Below are 17692 nucleotides of genomic sequence, written 5' to 3'. Positions count from 1 at the left end.
TGTTTTGTTTTCCTCTCAACACAGAACTGACTCGGATCGCTGAACAGACTGAACCACCAGAGGAACTAAGCAGTAAGGGCCGCCTGCCTTGATGGATGAACTTACTGAACTATGACGGTGTTGATGGGTGTAGGGTGAAGTTTCCCCTTGATGCTGATCTTTGGTCAGTTTTGCATTTGGCCCACTATTTTTTAAGGATAGGAATGGGGAGGGGAAGCTGATTCTCGATCAGCACCTGGGGGAATCTTCACCCCGGACCGTGATGCTGATGTTTGGGTGGGAGCTGTACAATCAGTATTGTAGTTTTGGCCTAATGTTACTGTGGTTATCCACTATACTGCAGCTGGTCTTCAATTGATGCACACGACTCACCATTACCTCTGATGTCCGTTGGCCAAACCAAGTTTCATTATGTATTACTTCAGTGTTTCTCAAACCTGGTCCTGGGAACCCAAAAGGGTTCACATAGATTTTTGTCCCCCTTGCACTAAGACAGCTTATTCAACCAATCAAAGGCTTGATAATGAGTTGATTAGTTGAATCAAATGAATTGGTGCTGCTAGGGAAAGAAAAAACATTTGCAAACCAGATGGGATGATGGGATGGCGTATCGCTGCAGAATGCTGTGGTAGCCATGCTGGTTAAGTGTGCCTTGAATTCTAAATAAATCACAGACAGTGTCACCAGCAAAGCATCTCCACACCATCACACCTCCTCCTCCATGCTTTACGGTGGGAACCACACATGCAGAGATCATCCGTTCACCTACTCTGCGTCTCACAAAGACACGGCGGTTGGAACCAAAAATCTCAAATTTGGACTCATCAGACCAATGGACAGATTTCCACTGGTCTAATGCCCATTGTTCATGTTTCTTGGCCCAATCAAGTCTCTTCTTCTTATTGGTGTCCTTTAGTAGTGGTTTCTTTGCAGCAATTCGACCATGAAGGCCTGATTCACACAGTCTCCTCTTAACAGTTGATGTTGAGATGTGTCTGTTACTTGAACTATGTGAAGCATTTATTTGGGCTGCATTTTCTGAGGCTGGTAACTCTAATCAACTTATCCTCTGCAGCAGAAGTAAGGTCTTCCTTTCCTGTGGCGGTCCTCATGAGAACCAGTTTCATCATAGCGATAGATGGGTTTTGCAACTGCACTTGAAGAATCTTTCAAAGTTCTTGAAATGTTCCGGATTGACTGACCTTCATGTCTTAAAGTAATGATGGACTGTTGTTTCTCTTTGCGTATTTGAGCTGTTCTTCCCATAATATGGACTTGGTCTTTTACCAAATAGGGCTATCTTCTGTATACCCCCCCTATCTTGTCACAACATATCTGATTGGCTCAAATGCATTAAGAAGGAAAGAAATTCCACAAATTAACTTTTAGCAAGGCACACCTGTTAATTGAAATGCATTCCAGGTGACTACCTCATGAAGCTGGTTGAGAGAATGCCAATAGTGTGCAAAGCTGTCATCAAGGCAAAGGGTGGCTACTTTGAAGAATCTCAAATATAAAATATATATTTTTTGGTTACTACATGATTCCATATGTGTTATTTCATATCATGTCTTCACTATTATTCTACAATGTAGAAAATAGTACAAATAAAGAAAAACCCTTGAATGAGTAGGTGTGTTCAAACTATTGACTGGTGCTGTATGTTTCTGAACGATGCATTAGGCTGCCTTGTTGATATGACAGAGCGGCATAGATTACTGTTCCATTTGACAAGGGCGTTCCTCCTTCACTGCTTTTGCCCGTTCACATCCCGGGCCGGCCACGGTTCAGTTTAATCAAACTCCCTCATACTCTACACCAGAGGTCTTTTCTTGTCCAGGGACCCCCGCCAAGGCAAACCGGTGACCCAGGGACCCCCGCCAAGGCGAACCGGGGAACCCTCATCATATGTTATCTAAAAACAGCTGTTTCGCTGGTTAACAAAGGTTAGTCCTGTGATGGCAAATATGTATGGCTAAGTCAACAAAGCTTACCAGCAGTCAGCGGAACTTGCAGTGACTGGTACTCGCAGGTGATTTTTCAAAGCCAATGTCAGACACTCCAATGACTGTAATTTGCTACATTTATTTTATATTTATTTTATTCAGAAATAAAGTTGACATCAGTAGAAAAAATATATTGTTTCTACTGTAAATATATCATTTAAAAAAAATCATTGATTCTTTTACTAGTGATTTCCTATAAACAATACTTTGGGGGAAAATGCACTTATTTTCATTGTAAATATTTCCGTGCACCACAGTTTGAATATTCCTGCACTACACCATAGTGAGAGTGTTTTCTCTACTGGGCATGAACATGTGCTGTGTCTCAAATGACCACCTATTCCCTATGTAGTGCACTTTAAGGGCCCTGGTCAAAAGTATATAGCGTTCCATTTAGGATGAAAACATGACCAGCAGCCTTGGCTTGGTAGAGACCACAATGCCTGTCTATGTGAGGAACCAGCTCTAGGTTCATGACTGGGCTGGTCTCTCCCACCCGCCAGGCCACCCAGGGAACACATTATTCATGATCAATACCAGTCTAGCAGGGAACACATTATTCATGATCAATACCAGTCTGTAGGAGGGAACACATTATTCATGATCAATACCAGTCTGTAGGAGGGAACACATTATTCATGATCAATACCAGTCTGTAGGATAGAACACATTATTCATGATCAATACCAGTCTGTAGGAGGGAACACATTATTCATGATCAATACCAGTCTGTAGGATAGAACACATTATTCATGATCAATACCGGTCTGTAGGAGGGAACACATTATTCATGATCAATACCAGTCTGTAGGAGGGAACACATTATTCATGATCAATACCAGTCTGTAGGAGGGAACACATTATTCATGATCAATACCAGTCTGTAGGATGGAACACATTATTCATGATCAATACCAGTCTGTAGGAGGGAACACATTATTCATGATCAATACCAGTCTGTAGGATGGAACACATTATTCATGATCAATACCAGTCTGTAGGATGGAACACATTATTCATGATCAATACCAGTCTGTAGGATGGAACACATTATTCATGATCAATACCGGTCTGTAGGAGGGAACACATTATTCATGATCAATACCAGTCTGTAGGATGGAACACATTATTCATGATCAATACCAGTCTGTAGGAGGGAACACATTATTCATGATCAATACCAGTCTGTAGGATGGAACACATTATTCATGATCAATACCAGTCTGTAGGATGGAACACATTATTCATGATCAATACCAGTCTGTAGGATGGAACACATTATTCATGATCAATACCGGTCTGTAGGAGGGAACACATTATTCATGATCAATACCAGACTGGAGGAGGGACAAACAAACAGGGCTCAGCTCTCCCTGTCACAAATAAAGCCCTCTCATGCAAGTCTTTTGGGTCATTCTTAACTGTGATTGGTGGACTGGTGGTCACGGAACCAGGATGGAACTTCTTGTGGCCAATGGCATTGAGCAGCAGGAGGACGGAATGATTCTATGGCGGTAGAGAGGGATATGAGAGAGTTTGAGAATTTGAGGAATTTCAGAAGGGGTATGTTATTCCTTAGCAGTGTCAGGAGGAGGACAGGCCTGACAAAACACAGGCGGTGGCAGCAGGAGAAGAAGATGGACTGTCCCAAGCACCGTGACCAGTCTGGTACGTGTATAGAGTGTAGTACAAAGCCTAGTTGAATACAGCTGGGGTCAATTTTTCCCTATGGAATGTGGTAAATAAAGTGTATAGTTACACCAGTGGCTCTCTGGAATTCCCCTGCGCCGTTCCATCATTGTTAGTCAGGGACCTGTGGTGTGATTTGGGTTTGAGACTTCTTTTAAAACACAAATGTTTTCTCTAAGACCAACCTTGAGAAACCTCTCAGTGACATCAACCACATAATAACTGCTTTTGAAAGCCATTAGACTGACTGCCACATCAACACTGTTTAGCTCAGAATAGCTCTTTAGAGGGATTCAAATTCAGTTTTTTTGGTTGTAAAAGCCCCTTCGGAATAATAAGAAACTACGTGTATTCACTGATCTCATAATGTGATGTATGTCTATGGTTTACACAATATAACCGCATAAACAACTTTTAGGGTTTACACTGACAACCGGCTTTTTACATTTTCTGTCTCAGACTTCACCTGCTGGTGTGAAACGGTTTATTTAGACCTTGCCAGAGACATATTGTTGAATCCCCAAAACCCTGTGTCTGTTCCAAATGGCACCCTATTCCCTACATAGTGCACTACTCTTGACAAGGGGCCATAGGGCTCTGGTCAGAAGTAGTGGACTATGTAGGGAGCAGGGTGCCAATTGGGACGGAGTCCCTGAGACCACAACACGGAGGTTGTTTAATCCCCAGTCAGTCCCTCCCAGAGCAGCAGCACACCAGAGCCCTGTGCCGACAGTAGTCTACTAGCTATTTCCTGTTCCACCCTCCTGGCTAAACACTGAACAGAGCTACCGCACTGTGGCATGGCCCACAGCGGAGATCACCATTCACCGTGCAGTCACAGGCCCATGTCTTGGTGAGCAGTGAGACCCTGACAAATAGGGACACTCACTACAGCACAAGCACACCTCAGAGTAAGTAGTGTATGAGGATTTGGGAAAGCCATTTTAGGGTGTTTTGGGGTTTACTCACAATCCATTTAACTGTGTTTTGGTTTTTGTTGTGTGTTTGTTTAATGTTATAGAGATGCTAAATGCTAATCAGGCACCACCCTCCCTCTTTCTCTCTCTCTCTCTCTCTCTCTCTCTCTTTCTCTCTCTCTCTCTCGCTCTCTCTCTCTCTCTCTCTCTCTCTCTCTCTCTCTCTCTCTGGAAACACCTCCCTATTGACAGCCTCTCTCGGTCCCGGGTTTGGCTGGTCCTCTTTCTGGTTGTGGTGTACAGCTGGCCCTGATGTCAAGGAGAGAGGCAGCAGCACTTTTCTCTATCTGATTCTGTCTCTAGCTCTACAGCCTTGGATCTGCAGTTCAACAGTCTGATCGGACTCCTACTCCTCTACACCTCTGGGATCCTCAGGTTTGTCCTCCACTTTATTACAGTCTGTTGCGATATTTGCTTTACACGTAGATCGATGGACAGCTGCTCCTTCGAGACTTGGAATCATTGTTGTATCTTTATCAGGATTAAGGTGAGTGTGTGAGATTAGTTTTGCGTTCACTTGTCACTTTAGTTCTGTCTGTAGGTCCTCATGATGATGATGATGATGATGATGATTCCATGGTGATGAGGATTTATTGTCTTGCCTTTTAACATGTGATGTTTTCTATGGAAAATATTGGTTTCCTAACAATTTCATAAATAACTTTATTAGCTTACCTAATGAAGTGATCCTGTACACTGGAAGTAACCGGATGTGGGTTTATTAGTAGACTGTTCCTCATACTAATGTCTGTACATTATAATGACAGACAATAAAAACTCTTTATAGGCTCAGTAGCAGCAGCAGAGAGCCATACCGCCTCGACATCCTCCACACACTTATCACAGCAACAGGATGAGAGCCGTCCGTCTCCCGGCCTGACGCACATGTATGTTGTTAAACAACACATGCGCTTTTGGCGGTTTTTGTTGTCACTATGTTTGTTGTATTATGACAACAGAATCACCTCATCCCTCCCAAGTTACTCTGTTGTAAGATGATATCTGTTTCAAGGCACCAATGATAAGAATAATACCCTATAAATTCAAAGGTTTAGAATTTCATTGTTTGAATCCAATTGGATTATCTAAGCAGGAAATGTGTCGGGTTGAAGGCAGAGCGGTTTATGAGCTATATAAACAATCACAGCTGCTGACCCTGTGCAAGTTATTGGGAGGTGTTAAAGAACTGTGTGACTAAAGAGACACATGTCTTCTATCACCAGTTACCATTGATATGTTGCCTCCGGATATTTTGAGATTTTGAGAGAAACGTTTATCACGGTACTGTTTCTTGTTGGCTGTGACAAAGTTTTATGGTTGTTTGTGATAAAACTGTCTGGAGAATGTGCCTTGGTGGGAAGAAAGAGAGGGACAGGAAGGGGAATCCACAGGGAGTAGAATGTGTTTATAAGGGATTACATTTCAAGATGCCAACACATGCCCACAAGTACAGAAATGTTTCTAAAATATGAAAAAACAAATGTAAAAAGGAAGCCATCGACCCTTCCAAACTTGGACCTTTTTCAATCTGCCTGACTCATAGCTAGGAAACACTACCGTGGTAATTTGTAGGATTTGGGAAATGAAAACTGAGGCCATGCAAGGCCTAATTAAATGAAAACATTGTTTGTCTTTGAATGAACTGAAGTCAAAACAACATTACTCACAGCGCTTATGTCATTAAAGCCTGGGGAAAATAACAAGGATGGAGTTGGTGAGATATTTCAAAAGTCAAATCAGTTATCCAGCCTAAATAACTAAGTAGATAACTCAGTGCTCTGATAGGGTAAGGCAAGGATGGGTAACTGCATATGTGGAGTGTCTGAAAGTGGGTTTTGCAAATCAAGTGGGAGGATCAACACCAGTGACTGTGTCAACCTAACAGCCAATTCGGCTGATTGGTTGCCACTCAAGGCTTCCTGTTTCCTTGTAGCATTTTAACTAAACCGGTTAGGCAGGTTAGGATTATTAACGTGGCAGGTTCGGAGAACTAACGTAGCAGGTTAGAATAATTAACGTGGCAGGTTAGGATTATTAACGTGGCAGGTTCGGAGAACTAACGTAGCAGGTTAGAATAATTAACGTGGCAGGTTAGGATTATTAACGTGGTAGGTTCGGAGAACTAACGTAGCAGGTTAGAATAATTAACGTGGCAGGTTAGGATTATTAACGTGGTAGGTTCGGAGAACTAACGTAGCAGGTTAGGATAATTAACATGGCAGTTTATGAGAACTAACGTAGCAGGTTAGAATAAATAACGTGGCAGGTTAGGATAATTAACATGGCAGTTTATGAGAACTAACGTAGCAGGTTAGGATAATTAACATGGCAGTTTATGAGAACTAACGTAGCAGGTTAGGATAATTAACATGGCAGTTTATGAGAACTAACGTAGCAGGTTAGAATAAATAACGTGGCAGGTTAGGATAATTAACATGGCAGTTTATGAGAACTAACGTAGCAGGTTAGGATAATTAACATGGCAGTTTATGAGAACTAACGTAGCAGGTTAGGATAATTAACATGGCAGTTTATGAGAACTAACGTAGCAGGTTAGGATAATTAACCTAGCAGGTTAGGAGAATGAGGTTAAGGTTAGGAAAATACTTTTTTTTAAACTTTATTTAACTAGGCAAGTCAGGGGCAGAACAACATATTTTTACCTTGTCAGCTCAGGGATTCAACCTTTTGGTTACAAGTCCAACGCTCTAACCACTAGGCTACCTGCTGCTCCAATTAGGCCCCTAAACCAGTTAGGGTTAGGTTTAGCTAAAACGCTACAAGGAAGCAGCAAGCAGCCACACAAAATGGTCTTGATTGGTAACCAATCTATCCAATTAGCTGTTAGGTTTCAATACATTCACTGGTCTTGCTCCTCCCACTTGTTTCACAATGCCCACTTTTAGACATTTCCACGTATGCAGTTAACTATGGGCTTGTTCAACATTGTAGCCGACAGTGCAGGCGACTGCCGACTGACTGATCTACAAATAACCTTGCATCATAAATAACTACTCATTATTATTTGTATATCAGTCAGTCAGTCACCATTTAACCACAATGCATCATGAATTTGATACTCTCGAACACGGCCCATGACTGGGGCAAGGCAGCAAGACCCATCATCTCCCATGAGTCTGTGGACCAACAAAGCAGCAACGCTGCCATGGCGACCACCATTTAATTGGCAAAATGTGCCTTTGCGAGTTAACAGGGTCAGGGTCTGCTGCCAAGAGTCGGCGGGATAAAGATCAGGGTGGGAAAACACAAGGTCCTGATGGGCATGATTTTAAACTGAGGAAAGAGGCAGAGAAAGAACAACATTCTGCCATTACACCCACTGTTGTTGAATTGCATGCAATGGACTGATTGTTAAGAGGGAGGAAGTCAGTCATCAGTTACAGTGGTGGTAAAAGTCCCCAATTGTCATACTTGAGTAAAATTAAAGATACCTTAATAGAAAATGACTCAAGTAAAAGTGAAAGTCACCCAGTAAAATACCTACTTCAGTAAAAGTCTAAAAGTATTTGGTTTTAAATATACTTCAGTATCAAAGTAAATGTAATTGCTAAAATATACTTAAGTATCAAAAACAAAAGTAAAAGGACAAATCATTTCATATTTCTTATAGATTAAGCAAACCAGACAGCACAATTTTCTTATTATTTTCATTTACGTATAGCCAGGGGCACACTCCAACACTCAGACATAATTTACAAACGAAGCATTTGTGTTTAGTGAGTTCGCCAGATCAGAGAAAGTAGGGATGACCAGGGATGTTCTCTTGATAAGTGTGTGAATTGGACCATTTTCCTGTCCTGTTAAGCATTTAAATTGTAACACGTGTCAAGGGGAAATGTATGGAGTAAAAATAACATAATTTTATTTAGGAATGTAGTGAAGTAAAAGTATAAGTTGTCAAAAATATAAATAACAAAGTTAAAAAAAAAACTTAAGTAGTACTTTATAGTATTTTTACTTAAGTACTTTACACCACTGAGCAGTCATTAGATGTATGATTGAAACCATGGGATTTCATCCTATTCCCTCCCCAAGTCCCCAGGTTCACCCTCAATCTCTGTCTGAAGCCTATGTTTGTTTGTCTTTAAGATCTCTCCTCCCTCTCTCTTCGGCTCTCCTCTCTGGAGTACGACATAAGCTTCTCTTCTCTCCCATTTCCCAGAGGAGACCCCACACTGCTCTTCTTGGTAGTCATGTGTGTTTCTGTGGGAAAAGTGAAACCCCCACTCTGAACACACAAGAAAGGGCCAGCCAGGTCACTGCTACAGAAATACCATAAATACAAACAGATGAACAGATAACTGGACACAGAACTTGGTTAGGAAAGCAAGCTGACTGACTATGGTGTCCTCAGCGGGGACTATGGTGTCCTCAGTGGGGACTATGGTGTCCTTAGTGAGGCATATGGTGTCCTCAGTGGGGCATATGGTGTCCTCAGTGGGGCATATGGTGTCCTCAGTGGGGCATATGGTGTCCTCAGTGGGGACTATGGTGTCCTCAGTGGGGACTATGGTGTCCTCAGTGGGGACTATGGTGTCCTTAGTGGGGACCATGGTGTCCTTAGTGGGGACTATGGTGTCCTCAGTGGGGCATATGGTGTCCTTAGTGGGGCATATGGTGTCCTCAGTGGGGACTATGGTGTCCTCAGTGGGGACTATGGTGTCCTTAGTGGGGACTATGGTGTCCCCAGTGGGGACTATGGTGTCCTTAGTGGGGCATATGGTGTCCTCAGTGGGGACTATGGTGTCCTCAGTGGGGACTATGGTGTCCTTAGTGGGGCATATGGTGTCCTCAGTGGGGACTATGGTGTCCTCAGTGGGGACTATGGTGTCCTTAGTGGGGCATATGGTGTCCTCAGTGGGGACTATGGTGTCCTCAGTGGGGACTATGGTGTCCTCAGTGGGGACTATGGTGTCCTTAGTGGGGACTATGGTGTCCTTAGTGAGGCATATGGTGTCCTCAGTGGGGACTATGGTGTCCTTAGTGGGGACTATGGTGTCCTCAGTGGGGACTATGGTGTCCTTAGTGGGGCATATGGTGTCCTTAGTGGGGCATATGGTGTCCTCAGTGGGGACTATGGTGTCCTTAGTGGGGCATATGGTGTCCTTAGTGGGGACTATGGTGTCCTTAGTGGGGACTATGGTGTCCTCAGTGGGGACTATGGTGTCCTTAGTGGGGACCATGGTGTCCTCAGTGGGGACTATGGTGTCCTCAGTGGGGACTATGGTGTCCTCAGTGGGGACAATGGTGTCCTTAGTGGGGCATATGGTGTCCTCAGTGGGGACTATGGTGTCCTCAGTGGGGACTATGGTGTCCTTAGTGGGGACTATGGTGTCCTCAGTGGGGACAATGGTGTCCTCAGTGGGGACTATGGTGTCCTTAGTGGGGACTATGGTGTCCTCAGTGGGGACTATGGTGTCCTCAGTGGGGACTATGGTGTCCTCAGTGGGGACTATGGTGTCCTTAGTGGGGACTATGGTGTCCTCAGTGGGGACTATGGTGTCCTCAGTGGGGACTATGGTGTCCTTAGTGGGGACCATGGTGTCCTCAGTGGGGACTATGGTGTCCTCAGTGGGGACTATGGTGTCCTTAGTGGGGACTATGGTGTCCTTAGTGGGGACTATGGTGTCCTTAGTGGGGCATATGGTGTCCTCAGTGGGGACTATGGTGTCCTCAGCGGGGACTATGGTGTCCTCAGTGGGGACTATGGTGTCCTCAGTGGGGACTATGGTGTCCTTAGTGGGGACTATGGTGTCCTTAGTGGGGACTATGGTGTCCTTAGTGGGGCATATGGTGTCCTCAGTGGGGACTATGGTGTCCTCAGCGGGGACTATGGTGTCCTCAGTGGGGACTATGGTGTCCTCAGCGGGGACTATGGTGTCCTCAGTGGGGACTATGGTGTCCTTAGTGGGGCATATGGTGTCCTCAGTGGGGCATATGGTGTCCTTAGTGGGGCATATGGTGTCCTCAGTGGGGACTATGGTGTCCTCAGTGGGGACTATGGTGTCCTCAGTGGGGACTATGGTGTCCTTAGTGGGGACCATGGTGTCCTCAGTGGGGACTATGGTGTCCTCAGCGGGGACTATGGTGTCCTCAGTGGGGACTATGGTGTCCTTAGTGAGGCATATGGTGTCCTCAGTGGGGCATATGGTGTCCTTAGTGGGGCATATGGTGTCCTCAGTGGGGACTATGGTGTCCTCAGTGGGGACTATGGTGTCATCAGTGGGGACTATGGTGTCCTTAGTGGGGACCATGGTGTCCTCAGTGGGGACTATGATGTCCTCAGTGGGGCATATGGTGTCCTTAGTGGGGCATATGGTGTCCTCAGTGGGGACTATGGTGTCCTCAGTGGGGACTATGGTGTCCTTAGTGGGGACTATGGTGTCCTCAGTGGGGACTATGGTGTCCTCAGTGGGGACTATGGTGTCCTTAGTGGGGCATATGGTGTCCTCAGTGGGGACTATGGTGTCCTCAGTGGGGACTATGGTGTCCTTAGTGGGGACTATGGTGTCCTCAGTGGGGACTATGGTGTCCTCAGCGGGGACTATGGTGTCCTCAGTGGGGACTATGGTGTCCTCAGCGGGGACTATGGTGTCCTCAGTGGGGACTATGGTGTCCTTAGTGAGGCATATGGTGTCCTCAGTGGGGCATATGGTGTCCTTAGTGGGGCATATGGTGTCCTCAGTGGGGACTATGGTGTCCTCAGTGGGGACTATGGTGTCCTCAGTGGGGACTATGGTGTCCTTAGTGGGGACCATGGTGTCCTCAGTGGGGACTATGGTGTCCTTAGTGGGGCATATGGTGTCCTTAGTGGGGCATATGGTGTCCTCAGTGGGGACTATGGTGTCCTTAGTGGGGACTATGGTGTCCTTAGTGGGGCATATGGTGTCCTCAGTGGGGACTATGGTGTGCTCAGTGGGGACTATGGTGTCCTTAGTGGGGACTATGGTGTCCTCAGTGGGGACTATGGTGTCCTCAGTGGGGACTATGGTGTCCTTAGTGGGGCATATGGTGTCCTTAGTGGGGCATATGATGTCCTTAGTGGGGCATATGGTGTCCTCAGTCGGGACTATGGTGTTCTCAGTGGGGACTATGGTGTCCTCAGTGGGGACTATGGGGTCCTCAGTGGGGACTATGGTGTCCTTAGTGGGGACTATGGTGTCCTCAGTGGGGACTATGGTGTCCTTAGTGGGGCATATGGTGTCCTTAGTGGGGCATATGGTGTCCTCAGTGGGGACTATGGTGTCCTCAGTGGGGACTATGATGTCCTTAGTGGGGCATATGGTGTCGTCAGTGGGGACTATGGTGTCCTTAGTGGGGCATATGGTGTCCTTAGTGGGGCATATGGTGTCCTCAGTGGGGACTATGGTGTCCTTAGTGGGGCATATGGTGTCCTCAGTGGGGACTATGGTGTCCTCAGTGGGGACTATGATGTCCTCAGTCGGGACTATGGTGTCCTCAGTGGGGACTATGGTGTCCTTAGTGCCAGTATAACTGTGGGGAATACGTGGAGGCATTCTGTTACATTATCATCTCTAAGCCTTCTGAGACTCAGTGGAAGAGAGAATGAACTCAGACAGTGAGACACAGAGCTGGCCGTCAGAAAATGACACAGTTCCTTCCATTGGACATGACACCAAGTGCCATAGTAGAAGATAAAATGGTGATTACTTCCTGTCTGTGGGGGGGCAGTTATAATACGTAAATTATTTTTGAACCACAGGACCTCGTATTGGAGACAGGCTGGTGAATGGTTGTCAACAAACAAGGAGACAAGCTGGTGAATGGTTGTCAACAAACAAGGAGAGAGGCTGGTGAATGGTTGTCAACAAACAAGCAGAGAGGTCAAAATGGAACCAATTAGGAAAGACATGGAGCTGCTAAGTAACAGCATGGCTACCTATGCTCACATCAAAGGTAAGACCCCCCTTATGATTTCTGATTATAGTTCTAGGATAAAGTGACCCTTTGTTCATTCTTTTTATATAATATTGTATTTTTATTTTTATTTATTCATTCTGATGCTTTGAGAATTGCTCCAGAAAGAGCCGTAATCTCTGTGTAGAACTACGATCCGTTCTAGGGACTTATGTGTACTGTCTGCTTTGGCGTGACACCCCTGTACTGTGAAAGTGTCTGCATGCTCACCCTCTCAAATATTGTGTAAATGTCCTCATTTCCTGCACTTCTATTACAGCTAAGGGAAAGTGGCTTATACAGTCAGAACAGACAGGGGCCTTTTTCTGCTCGTACTCACTGTGAAGAGTTTTGACAGGAACTGATACCCATCAAGGCATTCTCAAAGCACAGACAATTCACATGCTGTTGTTATATTTAGTTTGAATGAGACTACGAATGGCCCTATTGAACCCCTGTCAATGTAGGTGATAGCCTCTAAACCTGCCTGATCTCACAAGCTCACAGTCAGTGTGGATTTACGAGGCTTTTGTAGGTGAGTGATCTAACAATCTGTTTTCCCATCCAGCTAACCCAGAGAGCTTTGCTCTGTACTTCATGATGGGTGTGTGTTTTGGCCTGCTCCTGGCCCTGTGCCTCCTGGTCACCGGCATCACCTGTAGGACCCGCCGTACCAATAAGCCTTCCCCCTCCCCAGAGAGGAGACAACTGAGGGAGTCCAGTGAAGAAGAGGAGGATGAGGAGAGTGTGGATGTGGAAGAAGGGGAGGAGGCAGAGATCCCTAAAGTGACGGTTGCGCCCATGAGCGACCGCAGCAGCCAATGGAACGGTACTTTGAGGAGCGTGAATGTGTTTGCGTCGGCGGAGGAGCTGGAGAGGGCGAGACGACTGGAGGACAGGGAGCGCATCGTCAGGGAGATCTGGAGGAACGGACAGCCTGATATACTGACCACTGGAACAGGGACCATCGGACGGATACACTACCACTAACGGACTAAAGTGACTAAAGGACCTAAAACACATGGTCTGAACCCTGAACTAATTAGGATTGATCTACTCCAGACAAACACTGTAGCTGACTTTATTAGGCTGGCACAGATTCACCTTCATATTTTCATTCAATTTTTTTTTCAAATTTTTTTTTTGTACAAACTTATTTCATTATCATTCATGTACAGTCGTGGCCAAAAGTTTTGAGAATGACACAAATATACATTTTCACAAAGTTTGCTTCTTCAGTGTCTTTAGATATTTTTGTCAGATGTTACCATGGAATACTGAAGTATAATTACAAGCATTTCATAAGTGTCAAAGGCTTTTATTGACAATTACAGTTGATGCAAAGAGTCAATATTTGCAGTGTTGACCCTTCTTTTTCAAGACCTCTGCAATCCGCCCTGGCATGCTGTCAATTAACTTCTGGGCCACATCCTGACTGATGGCAGCCCATTCTTGCATAATCAATGCTTGGAGTTAGTCAGAATTTGTGGGGTTTTGTTTGTCCACCCGCCTCTTGAGGATTGACCACAAGTTCTCAATTGGATTCAGGTCTGGGGAGTTTCCTGGCCATGGACCCAAAATATCTATGTTTTGTTCCCCGAGCCACTTAGTTATCACTTTTGCCTTATGGCAAGGTGCTCCAACATGCTGGAAAAGGCATCGATCGTCACCAAACTGTTCCTGGATGGTTGGGAGAAGTTGCTCTCGTAGGATGTGTTGGTACCATTCTTAATTCATGGCTGTGTTCTTAGGCAAAATTGTGAGTGAGCCCACTCCCTTGGCTGAGAAGCAACCCCACACATGAATGGTCTCAGGATGCTTTACTGTTGGCATGACACAGGACTGATGGTAGCGCTCACCTTGTCTTCTCTGGACAAGCTTTTTTCCGGATGCCCCAAACAATTGGAAAGGGGATTCATCAGAGAGAATGACTTTACCCCAGTCCCAGCAGTCCAATCCCTGTACCTTTTGCAGAATATCAGTCTGTCCCTGATGTTTTTCCTGGAGAGAAGTGTCTTCTTTGCTGCCCTTCTTGACACCAGGCCATCCTCCAAAAGTCTTCGCCTCACTGTGCGTGCAGATGCACTCACACCTGCCTGCTGCCATTCCTGAGCAAGCGCTGTACTGGTGGTGCCCCGATCCCGCAGCTGAATCAACTTTAGGAGATGGTCCTGGCGCTTGCTGGACTTTCTTGGGCGCCCTGAAGCCTTCTTCACAACAATTGAACCGCTCTCCTTGAAGTTCTTGATGATCCGATAAATGGTTGATTTAGGTCCAATCTTAATGGCAGCAATATCCTTGCCTGTGAAGACCTTTTTGTGCAAAGCAATGATGACGGCACGTGTTTCCTTGCAGGTAACCATGGTTGACAGAGGAAGAACAATGATTCCAAGCACCACCCTTCTTTTGAAGCTTCCAGTCTGTTATTCGAACTCAATCAGCATGACAGAGTGATCTCCAGCCTTGTCCTCGTCAACACTCACACCTGTGTCAACGAGAGAATCACTAACATGATGTCAGCTGGTCCTTTTGTGGCAGGGCAGCTGAAATGTTTTTGGGGGGATTCAGTTCATTTGCATGGCAAAGAGGGACTTTGCAATTAATTGCAATTCATCTGATCACTCTTCATAACATTCTGGAGTATATGCAAATTGCCATCATACAAACTGAGGCAGCAGACTTTGTGAAAATTCATATTTGTGTCATTCTCAAAACTTTTGGCCACGACTGTACTGGCCTATGACAAAAGTGTGTTACACAATACAATGTAAGCTTCAACATTTAATTATTCAATTAGTATTCAGATAAATAGAATGTCATAATCACTGCTCCCAATGGACACACATAATAAGTAACATGAAAAATACCCCACATTGATTTACAATGCAGACAGCTTGAAGAACCAACCACCAACATTGCTGCCTCTTTGTGTATAATGTCAACATTCGCTTATGGACTCTTCTATGGTTGTAACGCTGCTCCCACACAGAGTCAGTTACAAGCTCCAACGCTCCAGGCTAATCTTAGCCGGCTAGAAGTCTTCCCACAGAATCCTCCCAGCCTTTAACCCAGCGTTAGCCACCACCTCTGACCCCATCACTTCCTGTGTTACCCTTTCAAGTCCCAGCAGCCTCTCTGTTACAGCAGCAGCAACACTGCAGCAGCTCTCCCCTCAAGGGAAGATTGTTGAGGACTTATGAAAAGGCCACAGATACCTGTTCTGCATTCCAAATGGAACCCCATTCCCCCACTACTATCACAGGGGGTTGGTGGCACCATAATTGGGGAGGACGGGTTCATGGTAATGGCTGGAGCGGAATCGGTGGAACGGTATCAAACACATGGTTTCTATGTGTTTGATGCCATTCTATGAGTTCCGTTCCAGTCATTATTATGAGACGTCCTCCCCTCACCAGCCTCCACTGACTACTATATATGGATTAGAGTACCATTTGGGACTCATCCCTTTAATACCGCTTCAGTGAGTGACTGTAGTCTTTGACTTGAGAGGTTATGTAATTTGACTTGAGAGGTTGTGTAACCTGATTTGAGAGGTTATGTAACTTGACTTGAGAGGTTATGTAACTTGACTTGAGAGGTTATGTAACTTGACTTGAGAGGTTATGTAACTTGACTTGAGAGGTTATGTAATTTGACTTGAGAGGTTGTGTAACCTGATTTGAGAGGTTATGTAACTTGACTTGAGAGGTTATGTAACTTGACTTGAGAGGTTATGTAACTTGACTTGAGAGGTTATGTAACTTGACTTGAGAGGTTATGTAATTTGACTTGAGAGGTTGTGTAACCTGATTTGAGAGATTATGTAACTTGACTTGAGAGGTTATGTAACTTGACTTGAGAGGTTATGTAACTTGACTTGAGAGGTTATGTAACTTGACTTGAGAGGTTATGTAACTTGACTTGAGAGGTTATGTAACTTGACTTGAGAGGTTATGTAACTTGACTTGAGAGGTTATGTAATTTGACTTGAGGCTATGTAACTTGACTTGAGAGGTTGTGTAACCTGATTCGAGAGGTTATGTAACTTGACTTGAGAGGTTGTGTAACTTGATTTGAGAGGTTGTGTAACTTCAGTCTGCACAAAGTTGCATATTGAGCATGTGATCATTGCCAAATGCTTTATTTGAAATTGGCCCGGTAAAGACTATTTCAGTCCACTGCTAAATTCCTAGTCCTTATCACATTGTCCTAAGCAGACTTTTCTTTGGCCTACATAATGTCTAAAACAGGTTAGAAACTATGCAAAATATCCTGTTGAGTCCAAAGAACTTGGGATACTACAGCTTTGAATGTGTACAACTTAAAGGGTTAGTTCAGCATTTTGGGAATGAAGCCCTTTAATATCCCACTTTCGCCTTTATTTCCTTCCCCAGATGAACTTGTCGATACCATTTTTATGTCTCTGCATACAGTTTGAAGTTGCTAACCAGTGTTAGTGCAATAACTGGAAGTCTATGTAAGTTAGTATAACAGATTATTGTGAAATAAACAAAATGCTTATTGGATTTTTTTTTTCATGTACAGTACACGATTTTGTATACCGTGTAGTTCAATCACAGATAAAAACAGTATGATATTTAGGAGGGGGGGTGGTCGGGAGGATGGATAGATGGGTGTAGAAAGCAAGTCTAGCAACCCAAAGGTTGTGTGGTCGAATCTCAACACGGATAACTTCATAATTTTAACAACTTTGTAACTACTTTTTAACTACTTTGCAACTACTTAGCATTTTAGCTAACCCTTCCCCTAACCCGTTAACTACTTAGTTAGCATGTTACCTAACCTTATCCCCTAGCTAACGTTAGCCACAACAAATTGGAATTAATTTAATATATACTCTGTTAAGAAAATTGTGTAATACCCACAAAAACAAGTGGTGAAAATTGTGTAAAACCCACAAAATACAGTGTGAAAACTGCATAAACCCCACAAATTGCAGTGTGAAAATTGCATAAACCCCACAAAATGCAGTGTGAAAATCGTGTAATAGACAATCATTTTGTGTGCCTGTCACAAATTTCAAATAGGTAATTTTACAATAAGTACTGACAGTGTGTTGGA

At 44.5% G+C, this 17692-nt stretch overlaps 2 protein-coding genes across 2 annotated transcripts; one reads left to right on the top strand and one right to left on the bottom strand.

Moving 5' to 3' along the window:
• The first annotated feature begins 4409 nt into the window (after positions 1-4409).
• Positions 4410-17136, top strand: LOC139555259 (protein eva-1 homolog B-like). The gene is made up of 4 exons (XM_071368918.1): positions 4410-4606; positions 4865-5047; positions 12417-12610; positions 13179-17136. The coding sequence occupies exons 3-4, from the start codon at positions 12478-12480 to the stop codon at positions 13598-13600; spliced, it is 555 nt and encodes a 184-aa protein (XP_071225019.1). The 5' UTR covers positions 4410-4606; positions 4865-5047; positions 12417-12477; the 3' UTR covers positions 13601-17136.
• LOC139554352 (zonadhesin-like) lies at positions 8956-12210 on the bottom strand. The gene has a single exon (XM_071367104.1). It carries the CDS (start codon positions 12208-12210, stop codon positions 8956-8958), a length of 3255 nt encoding a protein of 1084 aa, XP_071223205.1.
• Positions 17137-17692: the final 556 nt, after the last annotated feature.

This window comes from Salvelinus alpinus, chromosome 26 (assembly GCF_045679555.1).
Source record: "Salvelinus alpinus chromosome 26, SLU_Salpinus.1, whole genome shotgun sequence".
NCBI classification, from domain to species: Eukaryota; Metazoa; Chordata; class Actinopteri; order Salmoniformes; family Salmonidae; genus Salvelinus; species Salvelinus alpinus.
The sequence above is the reverse complement of the archived record's forward strand: the minus strand, read 5'-3'. Positions and strand labels throughout refer to the sequence as shown.